Genomic DNA, 23945 nt, shown 5'->3' with positions numbered 1-23945 from the left:
ACTAACTTTCTTCGAGGTCTATTTTGTGCTTTTCATGCCCCCACTATTCTGCAACTCTATGACCACCCCTACTATTGATCTATTCAACAATCTTGACAACGCCTCCACCTTATACGTTCCTATGCTAGGAAACTTGTTTGTAGTGAAAGCCATATTTTCGAAGATATTATAACCTGCGTAAACTATTAAGTTGACATAAAATGATTTAATATGAATCAATGAACTGAAGACTCTGTAATAATCCTGTTCACAAATTTAAATCAAAGCGCTGAAGGCACTGAATTTGTTCGCAGTTGTATAATCTTAGACGAACTCAGTTTTCAAAATTAAAGCGTTTATATCGCAAGTTTGAAATGACCACAACCCATTCGAATTTATAAAGAGTGTGTCTTAAAGCACAGGTTGAGATGTGTTGTTTTTTTCAAATCATTGATACAGCTAATCAGTGTGCACAGGCTAATCTTATTTGACATGCATAAAGCCCCGTTTTCCTTGAAAGCAGCCAATATGTACAGATTTCAATGATAAACACTAGACTGGCAAACGTTGTCTTACAACTTGTAAGTTACAAGCTGTTAAATACTTTTGAATACATACACACTATGTAGTGTACCAGTGGGAACTATAAACAGGCAGATGCGGTGGTTGGAGCAGACGCTCCTAGCAGTCGTCTGCTTAATTTTACTGCAGTTACAGGCAGTCACGGGTTACGGTTCCTAGCGTACTTAACGCAGACTGACTTGCAAAATTGCCTCTACAATATTTGCTCACAAATAAAAAAAAATGGTTACAACGTTAGGAGGTTTCTTTTAATTATGTGTTCATATGCTCGTCTTCACTCAACTTTGTTTTTTTTGTTTTTTACAGCACAATTTGTAGAGAATATAATATTTGGTTCTGCTTATCATCAACAATTACTTACTTATGATTGATATAATTTGTAATGTCATTTACCAAAAAGGTGTGTTTTTACATAATGAAAAGTTTATAAAAAATGAAATTGAACTAACAAGAAAGGTGTTTGCAACAATGTGGTTTGGAAATCCAATTGATCTAGTACTTTTTCTTGCGTTTATTACAATAAACAAGATTATAAACTTTTTATTGCTGTTCTTGGTATGTTTTAAACATATTTATTGTTAAGCACTGTTATGTTGGCTTTTTCAAATTGTACCCTCTGGATTTCAAGTGATTCTACAGGAAATGTTAATATGTAAAACAAATAGATTGCAAATATTTCTGGAACAAAGTAATAGTCATTTTTCCGAATAAAGATATAGGCTTTCTTTCTGCCTTGCGCTTTTTTCCCCCAACTTTTTATTTGAAACCTAATTTTTTGTGTATTGGTATGTTGAAGAATAAATAATTAATTTTAACTTAATCTTTTGCATCATTTCCAAATTTCTTAAATTGTGCATTTCAAAGCAATGAAGACAGGAAATATGAATGTGTCTTGAAGTAAAACTTCCCCAGTCTGACATTCAGTGGTAGTATTTCACACATCTGACATTCCTGGTTGAATATCACATGTCTGACATTCAATCATAGATTTTCACATGTCTTACATTTAGTCATAGAATTTCACATGTCTTACATTAAGTCATAGAATATCACATGTATGGCATTGAATAATAGAATTTTACATGTCTGCCACTCAGTCATTGAATTTCACATGTCTTGCATTGAATAGAATTTCACATGTCTGACATTCAATCATAGATTTTCACATGTCTTACATTTAGTCATAGATTTTCACATGTCTTACAGTTAGTCATAGAATTTCACATGTCTGGCATTGAATAATAGAATTTCACATGTCTGACATTCAGTCATATAATTTCACATGTCTGACAATCAATCATAGATTTTCACATGTCTTACATTTAGTCATAGAATTTCACATGTCTGGCATTGAATAATAGAATTTCACATGTCTGACATTCAGTCATATAATTTCACATGTCTGACATTCAGTCATATAATTTCACATGTCTTACATTCAGTCGTATAATTTGACATGTCTGACATTCAGTTGTTGAATTTCACATTTCAAACATTCAGTTGTTGAATTTCACATTTCAAACATTCAGTTGTTGAATTTCACATTTCAAACATTCAGCTGTTGAATTTCACATTTCAAACATTCAGTTGTTGAATTTCACATTTCAAACATTCAGTGGTTGAATTTCACATTTCAAACATTCAGTTGTTGAATTTCACATGTCAAACATTCAGTTGTTGAATTTCACATTTCAAACATTCAGTTGTTGAATTTCACATTTCAAACATTCAGTTGTTGAATTTCACATTTCAAACATTCAGTCATAGAATTTCAGTGCCCTAATAGTGGGGAGGCTTTGCAAACCTGTACATAGGAAAACTGACAGGCTTATCAGGGATGACACTTTCCACCTAAATTGGATTTTAAATTAAAAGAGACTCTTTCAGCTATCAATTCCATAACAGCAAAAGAATGACGTCCCTAATTAGCCTGTGCAGACTGTGCTGGCTAATCTGGGACACACTTTACACACGTGCATTTTCACACGCACCCCTTTTTAGCTCACCTGAGCGATAGCTCGGGGTGAGCTATTGTGATCACTCACCGTCCGGCGTCCGTCCGTCCGTCCGTCTGTCTGTCTGTCTGTAAACAATTTGTAAACATCTTCTTCTACTAAACCATTGAGCCAATTTCAACTCAATTTCATGTGGAGCATCCCTAGGTCATGGGACAAAAGAATTGTTAAAAACAATTTGATCACATAACCAATATGGCCGCCATGACCATATATGGTAAAAACCTTAAAAAATCTTCTTGTCAGAAACCGCTCATCATATTTTCAAACATTTTCACAGGGATGACCTTTGAAGGCTCCCCTGAAAAAGTTGTTCAAAGAAATTTGATTCGTCAAAAAAAACTTTGGACACAGGAGCTCGTTGAACTTTGCATGTTTAATTGTTTTTGCCTATTTTGTGAAAACTTTCAAAAATCTTCCACATTTTTTGTCCGATCCTTTCCAAATTTGCACAGTGTCTTTATATCAATGAGGACACGAACCCTACAAAAAATGAGCATTATTGGTCCATGAAGTACAGAATTACCTCCCCTTGAATTGAGAAAATGGTGTTTATGCAATAAAGTCCAAATTTTTCATCCAATTCTTTCCAAACTTGTAAGGATTTAGCATGGTTCAAACAAGGGAAACAACTACGGTTTATGCATGTTCTTTTTATTACAGATTTGCCTCCCTTTAATTCATTCAAAATCTCATTTTACAGCAGAGATTCCAAATCTGACTTGTAAATGAGCCCCATATTTACTGCCAGTGCTAGGTTACCTTTTCCCATTTGATCATTCTTAAGTATTGGTCTTGTAATGCTGCTTCTGCTTCTGCTACTGCTACTGCTACTACTTCTACTACTACTACTACTACTACTACTACTACTACTACTACTACTACTACTACTACTACTACTTCTACTACTACTACTACTACTACTACTACTTCTACTTCCACTACTACTCCTACTACTACTACTACTACTACTACTTCTACTACTACTACTACTACTACTACTACTTCTACTACTACTACTACTACTACTACTTCTACTACTACTACTACTACTACTACTACTACTACAACTACTATTACTACTACTACTACTACTACTACTACTACTACTACTACTACTACTACTACTACTAACACCACCACCACCAACCACCACCACCACCATTCACAGTGACAAAAAAACGTATTCACACAATGGCTGCTACTTACAAACTTATAGCCCATATAGGGGGGCATGCATGTTTTACAAACAGCCATTGTTTCTATGGGATTTTAACCACAACTGTTCATGTTTATCTCCGACACATATTTTAGGTCACCTGTCATGAAGTGACACGGTGAGCTTATGTGATCGTGTGATGTCCGGCGTCCGTTGTGCGGTGCCTGCGTGTGTCCGTGCGTCCGTCCGTCAACAATTTGTTTGTGTAGACAGTAGAGGTCACAGTTTGCATCCAATCTTGATGAAATTCGGTCAAAATGTTTATCTTGATGAAATCCGGTTTGGGATTGTATTTGGGTCATCTGGGGTCAAAAACAAGGTCACTAGGTCAAATAATAGAACAACCTTCTGTAGACAATAGAGGTCACAGTTTTCATCCAATCTTTATGAAATTTGGTCAGAATGTTTATCTTGATGAAATCTGGGTTGGGATTTTATTTGGGTCATCTGGGATCAAAAACTAGGTCACTAGGTCAAATAATAGAAAAACCTTGTGTAGACATTAGAGATCACAGTTTTTATCCAACCTTTATGAAATTTGGTCAGAATTCTTGATGAAATCTGGGTGGGATTGTATTTGGGTCATCTGGGGTAAAAATCTAGGTCAAATAAATAGAAAAACCTTGTGTTGACAATAGAGGTCACAGTTTTCATCCAATATTTATGAACTGTGGTCAGAATGTTTATCTTGATGAAATCTGGATTGGGATTGTATTTGGGTCATCTAGAGTCAGGAACTAGGTCACTAGGTCAAATCATAGAAAAACATTGTGTAGACAATAGAGGTCATAGTTTTCATCTGATCTTAATGAGTCAGGTGAGCGATTCAGGGCCATCATGGCCCTCTTGTTTCCAGAATGGGGCTGATTTACTAGTTAGTACTTTCATTGTAATGTTGTCATTTACTAGTTGGTACTTTCATTGTAATGTTGTCATTTACTAGTTGGTACTTTCATTGTAATGTTGTCATTTTCTAGTTGGTACTTTCATTGTAATGTTGTCATTTACTAGTTGGTACTTTCATTGTAATGCTGTCATTTACTAGTTGGTACTTTCATTGTTATGTTGTCATTTACTAGTTGGTACTTTCATTGTAATGTTGTCATTTACTAGTTGGTACTTTCATTGTAATGTTGTCATTTACTAGTTGGTACTTTCATTGTAATTTTGTCATTTACTAGTTGGTACTTTCATTGTTATGTTGTCATTTACTAGTTGGTACTTTCATTGTAATGTTGTCATTTACTAGTTGGTACTTTCATTGTAATGTTGTCATTTACTAGTTGGTACTTTCATTGTACTGTTGTCATTAACTAGTTGGTACTTAAATTGTAATGTTGTCATTTACTAGTTGGTACTTTCATTGTAATGTTGTCATTTGCTAGTTGGTACTTTCATTGTAATGTTGTCATTTACTAGTTGGTACTTTCATTGTAATGTTGTCATTTACTAGTTGGTACTTTCATTGTAATGTTGTCATTTACTAGTTGGTACTTTCATTGTAATGTTCTCATTTACTAGTTGGTACTTTCATTGTAATGTTGTCATTTACTAGTTGGTACTTTCATTGTAATGTTGTCATTTCCTAGTTGGTACTTTCATTGTAATGTTGTCATTTACTAGTTGGTACTTTCATTGTAATGTTGTCATTTACTAGTTGGTACTTTCATTGTAATGTTGTCATTTACTAGTTGGTACTTTCATTGTAATGTTGTCATTTACTAGTTGGTACTTTCATTGTAATGTTGTCATTTACTAGTTGGTACTTTCATTGTAATTTTGTCATTTACTAGTTGGTACTTTTATTGTTTTGTTGTCATTTACTAGTTGGTACTTTCATTGTAATGTTGTCATTTACTAGTTGGTACTTTCATTGTAATGTTGTCATTTACTAGTTGGTACTTTCATTGTAATGTTGTCATTTACTAGTTGGTACTTTCATTGTAATGTTGTCATTTACTAGTTGGTACTTTCATTGTAATGTTGTCATTTTCAGACTACATCAAAAGCAATCATCAGTATAGCATACGGCCTCAACCACAGCAAGGAGGTGCGCAACTTCTTCTCAGATGTCATTGAAGAAGTAAGCACGCGCCATACCCCCTAAATTATAGTTAGAGAGGTGTATATATGAGTCACTCTGTCAGTCAATATGTCAGTAAAATGTCTGCATAACCAACTACCCACAATTCTCAGAAATTAAATTTTAACCTAAAATATGTTGTAACCATGATGTGTGCAAGACATTTTTTCAACCCCAGAGATCCACCCATTCCTGTGTTATTTGCCCTTGAACATAGGTTACAAAGCTTTGGGAATATAAGTAATGTTTTGTGTCTTAGCTCTAGTTAAATTACATATTTGTTTGTAGCTCACCATTAAGACTGGAAAGTACAATTCATTCAGTTTTTTGTAACTAGTATGTTATTATTATGCTCTCAGAAATAGGGGAGGGAGATAGTTAATTATGCTCTCTGAAAGGGTGATGGAGGAAGGGCAATTATACTCTCTTAAAGGGTGATGGGGGAAGGGCAATTATACTGTCTTAAAGGGTGATGGGGGAAGGGCAATTGTACTCTCTTAAATGGGGAGGGAAGGGTAATTATGCTTTCTGAAAGGGGGGGGGGAAGGGTAATAGTACTCTCCGAAAGGGGGGGGGCATATATTGTCATTGCTTTCTCAGTCCGACAGAATTATAATTTTAATGAAAATCTATTACATCCTACTTGATAGCCATACTTCCAGTCCCAGCCTTCACAGTGCTTGTTTAAGAATCTTATCTCGGAAGTAATGATCTGAATTTGATTAACTTTATACTCAGCATGCTTATATGGTAGACATGCCATCTCATGTCCTTCTGGTCTATTGATTTTTCAGGGTGTTGTTGATCTTTGATTATTAATGTTCTACCTTTTCTTTCCATGCAAGTTTACATGATATGCAGCAGCCCTGTAGAATGGACATGTGCCTTTGTCAGGACCTTCTGGTCAAATAATTTGCAGGAAGTTATTGCCCTTTGATTAATACAAAAATGTAATATATGATTGTCTCTGCACACGATTTCAAGAACTAATGACCTGAATTTCATAGGCATCTTTGCCAAGTAGTTGCTGTCCAATAATTTTAAAAGAAGTTATTTCCCTTTCATTATTAATATGTATTGTTTCAATTGCATACAAGATCTCAGATATAAAGATACGAATTTGAGGCCAAAATAATATAGTAACCAATATCTATGCTTTCCAATTAATGTAGGAACTAGTGTCTGCCTTTCAAATAAGTGCAGGAAAAATTGTATGAACCAAAGTCAGTGAATCAAGTGTGCACAATATGAAAGTGATTAACTCTTTGGTAAATTGCAAATGATTTTTTGCAAGTAGAAAAGTACTTGTACATTTTTAATATGCTAACCAAGGGAGGCCTGTGGTATTAAAAAAGTCTGCAAGTTTGTCTGTATGCCTTGCCTCTTGAGCGTAGCTCAGGAAGTATTTAATTAATTCATATGACATTTCATACACTGAAAGAGACAAAGGGGAAGTTTTGAGTACAAAAAACATAGCTCTTCTCAGGATTTAAGAGTAATGGACCTTTAGTCCTCAGTTTTTGGCAGAGAATAACATTCTTATTGTTGAAGGTATTTAAAATGTTTAAATATAATTATTTAGATTCATAGAAGACTAAGACAAAGTGCCATGTTCCAGAACCACAACTCTTTTTCTAGTTGTTGTATAGTCTGTTTTATATGCTGATCATAATAGAGATGGTATTGCAGGCATTCAAATGAACCTTTATATTATGATAGATGGCTTAAATAGAAAACACCGAGTGGAGCACCATATCTCTCTCTTGGGTATCTAGAGTTCTTGCCCATTGTTAATTTATATACAAGTGTGCAAAGCATACATTCATAAATATTGATGTGATTAAAATTAAAGTTCCTATATTGATAGATGAATTTTAGAGCAAGCGCAGAGAACAAAGACCACAAATCTAATTTGTTTAGGTATTTCTTTTGGCTTATTGTTGTGTGCTGAACATATATATACAAGCTGTAATTTTCTTGTGCGAAAAAGCTTGAAAAGTATGTAATGACTTTAAATGAAACTTAATACATATATATTGATAGATGGGTTTTAGAGGAAGGCCAGAGTTAAAGTACCAGAAATCTTTTTAATATTAACATAGTTATTTCCTTTGGTTAATTTACTTGTGCACTCTATAATTACACTAAAATTGAAGATATTACAATTAAAATTCATAAATCTTCAGAGACCTTTATGAGACCAGTGTGCAGGGATTATCTCTCTTTGACTTGTTGCTCTTGCTGTTGTTATTGTGCAGAACTCAATAGTGCAGGTTATAACATAAAAGGTATTAAAATGATTAAATGAATCTATTTAATAATCAATGTTGCAGAGGATAAGAACCATAACTCTTGCTTTGATTTGTATGGAGTTATATGCCTCTGTCTAATTTTCATGTTTAAACACAACTATTAGTATAAAACTGACTGTATAAAATATCCATGTGTTATTGGCAGAAAATGAGATCTCATTTTTTGCACCGATATAAAATGTTTAATTGTTCCCCCTTTTGTAAGGGTCAAGATAACTTGTTTGGGGTCAAATCAATACTTTGGGGACACTTACAGTGACATGACTTGTATTTATTTTTTTCTAGGCATTTTAGTAAAAATAACTGTGATCATGGAATGAACAAGTTGGCATCTACCATAATATATTACTTAAAAAAATGGTTAATTAACTCTGTCATTCAGGTGATAGAGCCATTCATGTTGTCCCACTGGACTGTGGAGGAAATGAAGACATTTCTCAGTGTGTACAAGGACTCGGGACACAGGCTATCGGTGTTCAGGTGGGACACCTGACAAGTTTGCACCTTATTGTACTTTTGTTCTCCTTTATTTTAACAGCATTGGCAAGGAAATGTTTCATTATTGATCAAATCTTGAAGAACTCATTTTTCCGTCCACATATTAATGCAGGCAAAAGCTATACATTTTAATATTTGACAAACAAAATTATTTTTTTTTAAATAAGCCATATTACAATAAAATTTAAATTTGTAAAACTACATTATGAAAATAAATTGCACTACAGCAAATTCAGCTGTTTTATGAGCCCCAGTCTTGAAAAACTGGGCTGAATCCATGTGTCATCCCAAATTAGCGTCTGGGTTTTTTGTTTAAAAGGAGGTCTCTTCAAAACAAAAATCCAATGCAGACGGAAAGTGCTGTCCCTGATTATCTGGGGTTACATAACACCAATACATCAAGCCCAGTATGCCCAGACTGCGGCTCTTATAGTTTCCTGGTTATGTTTCAAATGTCAATAACTGTACAGTTGAACATGGTCTCCATTTTCAGATCTGCTCCTAACCTTTCTGTTGTGTGGGACCGTTACATGAACACCTTCATCAAGTGCTGCCTGAAGATGTATCATATGTAACCACGGATATGTGTCGTCATGAAAACTTTTGTGCAATAACCTGGGCATGATAATATACGTGATGAATGTTCTTATGCTGGTGAGAGCGTTCTTAAGATTTCCCAATTGACTCAAAGTACTGGTTCGACCCAGTAAACAGACTCAATGGGGTTTCAATAAACCTTAAGTTTTTGATACATTTAGCTAACATAAATAGGTTTTAAGACCTGTATATTTGATAGTGTCATAACAGATAATAATGACCCCTATTGTACAATGCAGGGTATTTTAACCCTTTGCATGCTGGGACATTTGTCATCTGCTTAAATGTCGTCTGCTGAATTTCTAAAACATTTAGCATTTTCTTCGATTTTTTTTTCAATGAAGACTATCAGAATAGCAAACAGTTTGGATCCTGATGAGACGGCACATTCTGTGGCGTCTCATCTGGATCTAAACTGTTTGCAAAGGCCTTCAAAATTCGGTTCCAGCACTGAAAGGGTTATATCAATAATTATGATTCTTCAACGTATTTGATGGTTTTGTAAAGAGATTTTTGGCTTTCTGCGCCCAACAATATGTTTGAAAATATTCAGCTAGAAATTCTGCAGATGGCTCTGCAAGTAGAGGGGATGTAGCTGTTTCATCAACTTTGTTTGTTACTTGTTATGAATGTTATCTTCCACCATAGGTGGAGGGATATTATTTTGGCCTTGTCTGTCCATCCGACCGTCTTTCCGTCCGGCACTTTTGTGTCCGGAGCCATATCTTGGAAGTGCTTTGGCGGATTTCATTGAAACTTGGTATGAGTATATATATGGATAAGAGGATGATGCACGCCAACTGGCATTGTACACTATCGAATAATAACGGAGTTATGGCCCTTTGTATTTTGAACAAATGCTTTTTTGTGTGTCCAGAGCCATATCTTGGAAGTGCTTTGACGGATTTCATTGAAACTTGGCATGAGTATATATATATATATGGATAAGAGGATGATGCACATTGGCGTTGTCTATCCGTCCAGAAAACTTTTGTGTCCAGAAGTATAATGGCAGGGGATATCAATTCAACGAATTTGCTTGTTATGGTTAATACACTTATTAGGTATACAATTTTATCCCATGCCATACCATGTTTCCCATGTAATATAGCCATTCAGAATATTTTTATCTTACTCAAATGTGTAATATACATTAAGTTTTCGTTTGATTGACTAATCGCATTTTTTTATTTTGCTTAAATGACGTTGCAATGTCAAATGACGTCACGAAATGTAAATAATATTCGGGATTTATAGTTATTTTTGCGAAAATATTTATTAAATTTGCTCATTAAAAAGCATGTAATAAAAAGATCTGACACTCATCATTTCATACCATATTTTATTAAATTCATCCAGGAAATTCGTTAGTAAGCCAGCCTTTGGCAAAAATCCTGAACTCGTTTAATAAAATATCGTATGATATGACATCTCATGCCAGATCCTATTTTTGTTCTTCAGGCTCTGCAAACAATAGCATAAGGTATTAAATGAGCCTCGTTTGTGGATTCTGGGCTATATACATGTGCGTAAAGTGTAGTTCACATTAGGCTGTGCAGTTTCACATTTGGGTAAATTGACAAAATTGAAAAAAGTTGTTTCAGTTTCGCAAATTTTTGTTTTAGTTATGATATTTGTGAGGAAACAGTAATACTAAACATTTACCATGCTCTAAAATAGCCTTTATATGCATCTTTTGACGATTTAAAAGCCCTAAAATTATAAAGCGTTGCAACGCAAAACGAATTAATAATTTGGAGAGTTCTGTTGTTGTCTTAAGATTTTGTGAAACTACGAGGATTGCATATATAAAGTATAAAATGCATCTATCATTTTATCCAGAAGGATGGCCGAGTGGTCTAAGTGGTTGACTTTTTACTCCAGTACTCCAGGGGTCCATGGTTTGAGCCCTGCTGAGGGTTACCTTTTTTTTTTAATTTTACTCTTGTTTTTTTTCTTCAGCTTTTATATCAAATCTTTACATTTATCAAAATAAAGCATTTAATAACAAACTTCAGAACATGACAAAATCTGTGAAAAGGCCCCTTTAATAGCAACATAGTATGTTATTTAAGGACAAGTATATATGTAGATTGTTTTCTTTGTGAAGCTGATTAAAGCATACATTTTCATTGTCCAAGGTTTTTTAAAAAGTTTTGCACCCATAACAGCCAAGTGTTATCAAGATAGGAGCTGCTATGTTTCTTTCAATAGCTTGTATTGATCAGTTGATTGCAAAGAACCCATATCCATGATGGGTACTCAATCAGCAGATTTTGATTTAATTCTATCAGGTATATTGCTAGATGATTTCCCATAAAACTGTAACATAATGTTTTTACTACTTTTTAGTCCTATATATATCGTTCAAGTCGTCATGTTAGTTGCAATACTTAACTAGTTGATATGGCCATGTTTTGGCCTGAATGATCTTACATGGTTATTAAATGAAATAACTTTGATATTAGCCAAAGTCTAAAGACAGTAAACATGCAATGTAGAGTCTCTAAAGAAGACTTCCCAGTCAATATGTAGGAAGACTTCAAGGTTCAGTCAATATGTAGGAAGACTTAAAGATTCATTCATTTTGTAGGAAGACTTCAAGGTTCAATTATAATGTAGGAAGACTTTAAGGTTCAGTCAATATGTAGGAAGACTTCAAGGTTCAGTCAATATCAGGTATGTGTATTAACTATACCTGGTCAATATGTAGGAATACTTTAAGATTCAGTCAATATGTAGGAAGTTTTCAAGGTTCAGTCAATATGTAGGAAGACTTCAAGATTCAGTCAATATGTAGAAAGACTTCAAGGTTCAGTCATTATGTAGGAAGACTTAAAGTTTCAGTCAATATATAGGAAGACTTTAAGGTTCAGTCTATATGTTGGAAGACTTCAAGGTTCAGTTAATATGTAGGATGACTTCAAGGTTCAGTCAATATGAAGGAAGACTTCAAGGTTCAGTCAATATGTTGGAAGACTTCAAGATTCAGTCAATATGTAGGAAGACTTCACGGTTCAGTCAATAGGTAGAAGACTTAAAGGTGCAGTCAATATACAGGAAGACATCAAGGTTCAGTCAATATGCAGGAAGACTTCAAGTTTCATTCAATATGCAGGAAGACTTCAAGGCTCAGTGATTATGTGAGAGACTTCAAGGTTCAGTCAATATGAAGGAAGACTTCAATGTTAAGTCAATGTGTTGGAAGACTTCAAGGTTCAGTCAATATGTAGGAAGACTTCAAGGTTCAGTCAATATGTAGGAAGACTTCAATGTTCATTCAATATGCAGGAATGCTTCAAAGTTCAGTCAATGTGTAGGAAGACTTAAAGGTGCAGTCAATATGTAGGAAGACTTCAAGTTTCAGTCAATTATGAAGGAAGATTTCAAGTTTCAGTCAATATGCAGCAATACTTCAAGGCTCAGTCAATATGTAAGAAGACTTCACGGTTCAACCAATATGCAGGAAGACTTCGATGTTCAGTCAATATGTAGGAAGACTTCAAGGCTCAGTCAATATTAAGGAATACTTCAAGGTCCAGTCAATGTGTTGGAAGACTTCAAGGTTCAGTCAATATGTAGGAAGATTTCAAGTTTCAGTCAATATGCAGCAATACTTCAAGGCTCAGTCAATATGTAAGAAGACTTCACGGTTCAAACAATATGCAGGAAGACTTCGAGGTTCAGTCAATATGTAGGAAGACTTAAAGGCTCAGTCAATATGAAGGAATACTTCAAGGTCCAGTCAATGTGTTGGAAGACTTCAAGGTTCAGTCAATATGTAGGAAGACTTCAAGGTTCAGTCATTATGTAGGAAGACTTAAAGTTTCAATCAATATATAGGAGGACTTCAAGGTTCAGTCATTATGTAGGAAGACTTCAAGGTCCAGTCAATATGTAGGAAGACTTCAAGGTTCAGTTAATATGTAGGAAGACTTGAAGTTTAAGTCAATATGTAGGAAGACTTCAAGGTTCAACCAATATGCAGGAAGACTTCGAGGTTCAGTCAATATGTAGGAAGACTTCAAGGTTCAGTCATTATGCAGGAAGACTTCAAGCTTCAGTCAATGTGCAGGCAGACATCAAGTTTCAGTCAATATGCAGGAAGACTTCAAGGTTCAACCAATATGCAGGAAGACTTCAAGGTTCAGTCAATATGTAGGAAGACTAAAAGGCTCAGTCAATATGCAGGAAGACTTCAAGTTTCAGTGAATATGCAGGAAGACTTCAATGTTCAACCATTATGAAGGAATACTCCAAGGTCAATATTAAGGAAGACTTCAAGATTAAGTCAATATGTTTGAAGACTTCAAGGTTAAGTCAATATGTTGGAAAAGTTCAATGTTCAATTAATGTTGGAAGACTTCAAAGTTTTATCATTATGAAGGAAAACTTCAAGGTTAAGTGAATATAAAGAAAGACTTCAAGACACCAAATACTTAATATACCCAGTAATAACTGAACGTTGGTGTGTGATTCCCAGGATGTAAATCATTTACAGTAATAACATCATTCGTTCTTTTTATTTTAGGTTAAGAGTAATACATCTGTCGTCACTTTGAAATCCTTCCTCATATTTACGGGACTTTAATCGGACCGGATTCATCCAAAATCATTGTCTAAATATTCACATTTTGTGTAGGGTTTGAAATGCAATTGAATACTATTATGTCTTTTACTGGCTTATCGCGGTCTGTATTATGCCGTTAATGAAATCGTCACGAAGTGGGTCCTTTCTTCACATGTGTTTAAACATGATTTGTTAAGTTAAAGTGTGTTTGTTGGTTGTTGTTTGGGGGGACTTAAATCGTTTTTAACAGCATTTCATTAATTCTACGATATCCCGTTTATCAACTAGTAATACTACGGTTGTCCGTTTATCAATTCAATTTCCCAGTGTTAGCTTGTACATCAATACTAAGTGCACATACAAATGCCAGTAACTGACTACAGCTTTACTCGAATTAAAGGTAGTTGAGATGGCCCTTTAAACGATTTCATGACAAATCCCTACATAGGTTATTTTAATAAGTAAAACAATCTGTTAAGTAGCTATGACATTCGCAGAACCGCTGCATCTTCCTTCGAGTGTTTTGTATCATATATGTCGCAGCAAAGTTAACTTACTTGGAGACGACCACATTTTCGCCCACGATGCGTCCAAAAAAATATCCATAGCAACACAATTACTTGAGCAGCTGAAATACGTTCTTTCTGAGAAAATTCTGTCAACGGCTTTTCACACATTACGGCTTTTCACACATTACTTAGAGCTGTTAACAATTATTAATAACATAATTATCATTATTCTTAAAGCGGTGTTCTTAGAACCTGAAGAATACAATTAATTACACGTCACCTTATTGTTTCCTTGGAAACTCGATAGCAAGTAATGCAACGCCTTTTATAGAAGATAACCCATTGTCGATAGCCAATTCTTACGCAAGCCTCTGATACTTTGATTTTAGCCGCAACGTCTAAAGATAGATCGTGGTAAATACCTTTGTAACACCCGTTGGTGAATTACTGGTGTGGAATGGGCGGCAAATGTATTAGAGAAAACCACTGGAAAAGAAAATGAAGCTCGAACGAGATGTGAGATAATAGTCGCGAATTGTTTGGTAATCGATTGGTAAACATTCAAAATGGTCATTACAAACGTTTTTCCGTCGTCCATTAGTGCATGCGTGAGGTGCATTAACGTTGTCTTCTAACAACTTCTTTTACTTTTGATGGATTTTAACGAAATATCACTTTTATGATCACTGGGTGACACTCTTTCAAAGCTGTTTAAATCGTAATTGTCCATAGCATATCTAAAACACAAGAGGTAAAAAAGAATTTTAAAAATAAAACTTAAGAAATACCATACTCTCCTTTTAATTAATCCAATTGAATAAAGGCTTAAGCATTTTGTGTGCTCCACTTTTAACTGTGTTAAAATAATGTCCTTGAGCTAAACTAGACATGGTAAATTACTTTAAAAATCCTCTTCTATTAACCACGTTTGTTTAAATCATACCTATGTGGTTCCCCAACCATAGGGGTTACTTGTTTTCCTTGTATGTATATAGTCAAATCATACATATGTGGTCCAATTAGCCCAACCATAGGGATCACTTGTTTTCCTTATATGTATATAGTGAAAACTAAAATCACCATTTCTACCTTGTTCATTACTTGGTATGAAGCGTGATGTAGTGGTCCTCCTTAAGGTCAGAGGTTTGATATTTGGTGTGTAACATGGTCTAGTTTTCCTCTTCTTAGTTTGTTCAAATCATGTCACTGGGATGAACTAACCTTGTCCCAGGGGTCACATGATTTACATTTGTTTTTAAAATTATTTTACTACTATTTTGCTATTGGTTTCAACAACTGTGAAGTTACAATACAGTAACTTTATTAACAGCACACGATGATTTTCTGCATATGTCGTGACATCCGTCTTTAAATCCTTGAAAGAAATTGCTCGAGTAAAAAACTTTCTGTCCCGCATTAACCCGTATAAAGCGGAGATGATTTTCTTGTTTGCTTTAACTTTCCTCGTGGTATCTTTATTGATGGGTGCCTATCGTCGTCTTATCTACCGGAAATTGACCGCTTCATGCAGTGTTCCAGAAAAATACAAGAAAACTGCATTAGAATTGACAGATTAATGGGCTCGATTGGTAGACTGAACCAGACCTCGAGTCCCCTTACCTGACTTGATTGTGTCTTTATCCGTCGCGTAATTTTACAAGATGTTACTGTTTCGCTTTCTCCCGTTTCCTTCCGGTAGAAGAACGCGTCGTAAAGATGGGTGAAGATAATGACGTCATGCTAATTAACTTTTACGATGTTCTTAAAGGGGCTTTATTTGTGCAGAATTTAAGAGAGTATGGATTTTGTTCCTGAATTTGTTTTAACAAAGTTTGATGGTTTAGTACTTTAGATGTCGTGATACAATAACAAGGTAAGCTAAGTGATAAGGATAAATAATGTGGTAGTTCCGTTAACCGATAACTTTGCTTGTTTGATTGATACATGTAACGGTGTACAAAAATAAACCACAATATACATTTGCTCTGTGAAAGGGGGTTTAATGCATGTGCGTAGAGTGTCGTCCTAGATTAACCTGTGCAATCCACTGAAATAAAAGTCAATATTTTATCAGTACTCAGTGAAATATAAGGCAATATTCAGGGAAAATAAGTCGAAATTCAGTCAAATATAAAAAAATATCCAGTAAAAAAACTGAGCTGTTACGTAAATTTATCTGAAATAAACTTATTTGCCTTTATTGTAAGCAGATTCGCAACATCTTCTTGAACATGATGTCAATTATCGATTTAATTTGCTATAGATAGATTTGAATTCTAAACAAAACTGACAAGTGTTAAATGTTTTGTGCCCAAGAAGTATTCCCTTTGCAAAACCTTTAGAGCGATAACCCATAGCAAAACCAGAACACTACATTTATTATATGCAGTTGGTATGCACATAATTGGTACTACAAAATGCCTGAAGCAAATGTATGTCAAAGGAACAGATCATTTCCAGCTGCAATATAAAGTAGAGTCTGACCTATCAGCAACTGTAAGCAACATACTTTCTGACATACATGTGTGCACTGCTGAAACGCTTAGTCGGCAAAGTTTGATGAGGAAAAGTTGGAAATTATTAACCGACCCTTTTTTATAGCAAGTAGTCGCTAATTGTAACTACGTGTATAGACAAACAAAACAATTTTGTTTTAACTACCAAATAAATACGCAGAAAAAAGTATTTAAATGAACATCGCTTTGGGAAAAGAGGGGTTCAATGCAAGGCCGTAAATTGTGTTGTCGCAAATTAGCATGTGCAGTCCGCACAGGCTTACCAGGGACGACACTTTCCGCTTTTATGGTATTTTTCGTTTAGAGGAAGACTCGGCTTCGCGAAAATCCAGTTTAAGCTGAAAGTGTCGTCTCTTATTAGCCTGTACGGACTGCACATGCATTAACCCGTTCAGTGCGGGAACCGAATTTTAAAGGCCTTTGCAAACAGTTTGGATCCAGATGAGACGCCACAAAACGTCCCTCCTTACCGAAAATCAAGTATAGGCGGAAATTGTCGTCCCTGATTAGCCTGTGCGAAGTGCACAGGCTAATCTGGGACGACACTTTACGCTCATGAATTATGCCCAGTTTTGTCAGAACGCGACACATATGATCAGGTCTTCAACAATTGGGGCCCGTCAATGCGCTGAAGGACTATCGTGGCTCTCATGATATGAATATCTGTATAATAAAATACGGTTCAGTGCGTTTTGTTTTTACTTTCACTTGCGATTACGAGAAAGTATAGGTATTTCAGATGAATACGTTTTTTTTAATAATTAAATCCTGTTGATTAGTATTTTAGAACCGATTTTAAATAGATATGAGATTGTGTACAAAGTTTCATCGTTAATGATGATGAATGGCGACTTTTGACAAGGCTTCATTGTATGCGTCTCATTTACACGTTGGCCCTAAATGGAAATTCTACCTACCATTATCAGGATGCAGGATCGCCTGACTGTGGGGTTCACAGTTAAACGTTAATGGATGTCAACACACCCGTAAGTGGTGCTTTTTAAAAATAACTTTTTAAAATCATTTTTTAAGAATTTCAATTAGTGTATGAAAGACAGTTTGTCCAGACGAGATCTGTTTTCCTGAGGATTCCGAAGACAATCAATGGATTCATATTTTCAAATTTGGATTACTCGGCGTTTTCCATTGCAAACACTTAAACATTGTCGTTAATAACCCTTGACGTGTTTTTAATTTGAGCCTTAGAGATAAATTTATGATCTTGTTGTGTTTATTTATGCCAGAAAATATTAAATTCTGCTCATTTTACCTATTAAAGTGCCGCCTGGATTCCAGACGGAAGACTTGCATGAAAAATCTCGTTACCAGTTGCAACTTCCAGTGACCCGGAAGGTCAAAAGCTGGGAGATGGATTATTGCAACTAGTGTTTAAACACTAAGTCAAAGGCAATTTGTCCAAACAAATTTACGCAGTACCGGTAAGTCGGCTTTAACCGTCACAGTAGTAACTGTATGTATACCTGTTGTTTGAAATTGAAGTTCTGTAAATCTTGCATAAAGTGACCAATGTCCATATGTTAACTTTTATAACAGACTAACACACTTTATACCAAGCAACGTAAATACAAAACATTCAACGACTTGTCTTAACAATCTGATCGATTTGAAGACGATCGATTTGCAGATCTCAATTGGGCCTCGACGTTCCGAGAAGGCTCTGATCGGAAGGAAGAAATACCATAGCACATCGTCAATGGCGCCGTTAATTGAAAATTATTTCTCAAACACCATGGGAGATTTGTTGATAAATACAGAATCCTCGTTTCATTGTATTTGTCGTGATGATGGTAGATAACCCTAGTATTGAACACACCAAGAAGACGGTTGACTTGGGAACGTTACAGGTCGGTCACGTGATTGGCGTTATTGAAATTGCCGTACGGCAACTTCCGGTGCGTTACGTTTCAGTGATTTTACAACGCGGACCGCATTGTGGATGATTCTTTTACCGATAATGAGTTTTCTTTGAAGCGATTTGTAGACTTCCATACAGGAAACAAGTTTGTTAAAGGCGGTCTGACCGAAATGACTGGATTTCCAAGGAAAGAACGTCCAACAACAATTGTTTTGTGATTATGTGGTTTTGGGATTTCGGTTAACGCATAATGTTTGATTCTTACAGCATATTGCCATTCATTTAAACTTGCAACACATTCTTGAAAAGTTTAAATTTCTTCAAGGTATTAAAAAAAGTTATTATTATGCTATTTTGGGATAAGCGTCTCGTGAATTAACTTACAGTCGCTGCCACATAGATCGAGGAATATGGTCATCAACAAATAATTCATAAGCCCCCCCCCCCCACCTACCCGCCAACCTACCCGCCCACCTTTCATCTTACTAAAGTTGGGCAGTTGTCTGTGAGCGGCGTAAGTTTGTGTAATTTTAAAGGGGCCTTTTCACGTTCTGTTAAATTGACAAAATAAAAAAAAGTTTCAGATTCACACATTTTCGTTATAGTTTTGATATTTGTGAGGAACAGTAATACTGAACATTTACCATTCTCTAAAATATCCATTATATGCATCTTTTGACTATTTAAAAACCTGAACATTATAACGCGTTGCAAAGCGAAACGATTGAATAATGTCGTTATATTTTGTGATACTACGAGGATTGCTTACATAAAGTATAAATTCACCACTCATTGTATGAGCACGGATGGCCGAGTTTTTTAAGCGATATACTTTTACTCCAGGGCTCAAGGGGTCAGTGGTTCGAGCCCAGTTTAGGAATACTTTTTTTCTATATTTATTTTCATTCTTGTTTTTTTTACTGGAGCTTTTAAGATCCAATGTTTAGATTTATCAATATAGTGCATTTAATGACAAAGTTCAATACATGCCAAAATCTGTGAAAAGACCCATTTAAGCGGTCGATCGAAGATCGGTATGCTTTTCAAGGAAAATTTGTGAGTATGTAAATTGACCGCCGTTTTAGGAATTACATCAAAGTTCCTTTTAACGGGCGATGTTTTTAACGGTTTGCATTGATAATGTCAATGGTCAGAAACAAAGGGAAGACGACGGGACATAATTATAGGTTGGAAACAACATACATATACGGAAATTATTATGTTCAAGAGAAAATAATACTTCTGGCATAAACCACTTATTTTTATTTTATTTGCCAATTGCTTGTCTTTCATATCCTTGTAATAAATCTTGCTTCCCTAGAAGGAATGAAAATTGAGAAGGGTAGTTATTCACATGCATTATTGTTGCATTACAATAGTGCTAAAGGCTCATTAAGATATGGCATTAATGCATAAGAGTCCTTATTTTTATTTCTAGAAAATAGGAACTAATCTTCGGTCGTTAATTTATCAACAATTGGATTGAATGGAATGTCTTTAATGTCAGCGCTAATCTTGTGGGCGCTTGTTATTTTCTCTGCGAAATTGCATACATAAAGACGCTGTAATGTTCGTGAAGAATTTATACTGGTTTTGTGACATTTAGAAATGATGGCTATTAAGGAATTAGATTTAGAACACAGATATGATGTTTATGAGTAATGAACTGTTACAATTTGTCAACTGCCCTTGACTGTATACGCTTAAACATTTCCAGTCGCGTCGAAAATGAGTGGTGCCTTATATTATTCCGTGTTTTTTTCTAGTAGAACAAATTGCAACGTAACCAATTTATTTAGTAAAACCCCATATCGAGCAAATAACATTTCAATCAAATGTTGGAATATATAAATGAAAAGCAAGTACACAATTATTAATTAACTTTCTCAATAGAAGCATAAAAAAGGCCGCTACTTTCAATTTCTTAATAGCAATTTAATCTTCAATCTATCTAATTGAAGTTTAAGTAAATTGTTCGAAAGAACAATTCATTTTTATACAATCAGCATGATGGGACGGAGACTTCAAGATTTCATGATTGTCTTACCTTTACGAAACTAGTACAGACTGGTGGAACCGTAGTTTTTAGTTGAAATAAAATATTGTCAGATCATCTGACTGTATTCCACTTCTCATTAACATAAGATGACATTGAAATCTGCCTTATGCTCGACATTCAGATGTCAAGGCTGGTCTCGTTTAGTGATTTTACTCGTGTGATCGCTTTGGGATATAATTGCCAATTATGATCATTTTCATTTTTGTAATGCTTACTTATCAATCAACAAAAACATTGCAATAATTAGGAGAATGTGCTTAAACTTAAAAAACATTTTTTATACATTTGTAAGTACAAAATATCACTTTTGAGCGAGAAATTGAACTTGCCCAAACACAAATAGAAATGAATATTGCCGAGGAGTAAAATTATGCGTCCTGTACTTATCAGATTTTCCTCAATCATAGCCAAATTGATTTACGTTGGTTGTCCAGCTTTTGCTTGCTAACCCAAAGACAGCATGGTACTTACGGCTATATTATATCTTCCTTGTTTTATTATGTGTAAGTGCGATAAGGATTCAAAATTAAGCAATCAATAAAACAAACTAACACCACTGACTAAGAATTAAAGTTAAAAATGTCGGGAAATACCGGTACATATATTACTGACATAACAATAACATTTTACAGAATTAGTTATAAAAGAATTCTCTCTGGGGAGGTAACACGTTAATTTGTGCTTGGAATCTGTTATTCATTTTTTTTTCTTGCTTATAGAATAATTTGATACCATTATAATTTAAAGGAGAACATTAATTAAATGCCTTTTTTAGAAATATGAAATCAGTGAAAAAGCCCATTTCACTTAGAATATTGATAAATGATATTCTCATCAACATTAGTTCGGCGTCGATTACTCTTAAATATTTGATGAGAGCAGGCAAGTATATGCTTATTAAAGAAACACAGATTCCCTAATCAAACATTATTGCTTGATGACAAATTCTTTCAGGAATATAATCACTCGTGCAGTATAACAAACACGATTTCCTGAAATGTTGCATTGCAGGTATGCTTTTAAGAGTATAACAATCAGTGATGGCATGCATTAGTGTTGGTATCGATATTTAAAGAATGAACTAACAGTTTTAGTTTCTCCAGTTGTTTTGTGCATGATTTTCTTTAAATTAAAGGCGGAACAAAACACTATTATGCATATTACTGCAATTTACCTTCACAGAGTACAGATTTAAGTCAAAAGGAGAACACACAATGAGTGTTTTAATACTTCATGACTGTGAAACCACTTGACCACTAAATCAAATGTTTTGCGAATATTTACGTCCTTCTAAGTCTCATGTCAGACATAATTTAAAAAAATATTTGTTTCCCTTTTAAACACGTTTACAAAATTACATGTCAATATTAAAAGCCCATTGAAACTTTGTGTGTTCTATTTATTTCATGCATACCCAGCTTTGGGATTTCACATTTATTTCAAATAAAGGTCACTTAAAGGGACCTTTTCACGTTTTGGTAAATTGACAAAATAAAAAAAAATATTTCAGAATCGCAAATGTTCGTTGTAGTTCGTTGTGAGGAAAGAGTAATACTAAACATTTACCATGCTCTAAAATATCCATTATATGCATCTTTTGACGATTAAAAAACCTGAACATTATAAAGCGTTGCAACGCGAAACGATTGAATAATTTGGAGAGTTCTGTTGGTGTCGTAATATTTTGTGACACTACGAGGATTGCTTATATAAAGTATAAAATATATCATTCGTTGAATCAGCACGGATGGCTGAGTGGTCTAAGCGTTAGACTTTTACTCCAGGGGTCAGTGGTTCGAGCCCAGTTGAGGGTTACTTTTTTTCTTAATTTATTTATTTTTTCTTGTTTTTTTTTAGTGGAGCCTTTTAGATCCGATGTTTACATTTATCAATATAAAGTATTTCATGACAAACGCCAATACATGGCAAAATGTGTGAAAAGTTCCCTTCAATCTGTTAAAATTAATATTGAACATTTAGGTTCGTGGCGTTGTCATGTTTCTTGTATAAGTTTTTTAGTCAATATGTTTGCAAACTTTATTTCATATCATTGCAACAGTAAATTGGCCATATACCAAGAGCGGTTCCTAATAGGTCATTTAACATTTGAGTCAATGGTCAAGGACAATCTCACCAAAACATATGACACAGTCCAAATATGCAGAATCTTGTCCGGACCAGAACAAATCCACTGGTCAAAAGTCAACATCACGGTCAGGCTGATCAATTATTTAAATCAGTATTTTAGCATCAAATCAATATATTATCTGTCTTTCTAATACTTGTCTATAAAATATCTTTTTCCTAAAGTCCTCGTGGGTTCATCCCTACACATGTAAACAGAAAACCGTTGTTGATTGTCAAATAAGGGTCGCACTAGGCAAATTGGGTTTAACCTTTTGAGTGCTGGAACCGAATTTAAAAGGTCTTTGCAAACAGTTTGGATCCAGATGAGACGCCACAGAACGTGGCGTCTCATCAGGATCCAAACTGTTTGCTATTCTGATAGTATTCTTTGAAAAAATGAAAGAAAATGCTAATTTTAGAAATTCAGCAGAAGACATTTTAGCAGACGACAAATTTCCCAGCATGCAAAGGTTTAATGCAAGTTTCCAGATAAGCCTGTGTTGTCCGCCATGAAGCTAATTAGGGACGACATTTCCCACATATACTTTATTTTGTTTTCGTTAAAGAGACTTCCTTTTTACACAAATTTCCATAAAAGCGGAATGTGTCGTCTCTTATTAGCATGTGCGGAGTACACAGGCTAACCTGGGTCGGCAGGTACCGAACATGCATTAAGCCCAGTTTTCCCATTGCGAGGCTCATGTTATTTAATCTTCACTTGTAATGTAATAGTGTATTAATGTCTGAGTGTCCTTTAAGGGTCCTTTTCGCGTTTTGGTAAATTGACAAAATTGAAAAACGTTGTTTCATATTCGCAAATTTTCATTTTAGTTTTGCTATGTATGAGGAAACAGTAATAACTGAACGTTTGCCATGCTCTAAAATAGCCATTATATGCATCTTTTAACGATTTAAAAACCTGAAAAGTATAAAGCGTTGCAACTCGAAACGATTGAAGAATTTGGAGAGTTCTGCTGTTGTCGTTATATTTTGTGAAACTACG

At 34.8% G+C, this 23945-nt stretch overlaps 1 protein-coding gene across 3 annotated transcripts in view; it reads left to right on the top strand.

The window, feature by feature from the left end:
- LOC127832654 (acidic fibroblast growth factor intracellular-binding protein-like) overlaps positions 1-11420 on the top strand; it is a 57523-nt gene extending 46103 nt beyond the window's left edge. For all 3 annotated transcript variants that reach the window (XM_052358265.1, XM_052358267.1, XM_052358266.1), the window contains exons 9-11: positions 5792-5878; positions 8573-8670; positions 9182-11420. In XM_052358265.1, coding sequence (XP_052214225.1) covers positions 5792-5878; positions 8573-8670; positions 9182-9263 — 267 coding nt within the window. In that variant the 3' untranslated portion in view covers positions 9264-11420. The remainder of the gene's footprint in view (positions 1-5791; positions 5879-8572; positions 8671-9181) is intronic.
- The last annotated feature ends 12525 nt before the right edge of the window (positions 11421-23945 follow it).

Source organism: Dreissena polymorpha, chromosome 5 (assembly GCF_020536995.1).
Source record: "Dreissena polymorpha isolate Duluth1 chromosome 5, UMN_Dpol_1.0, whole genome shotgun sequence".
Lineage (NCBI taxonomy): Eukaryota > Metazoa > Mollusca > Bivalvia > Myida > Dreissenidae > Dreissena > Dreissena polymorpha.
This window is presented reverse-complemented; position numbering and strand designations above follow the sequence as displayed.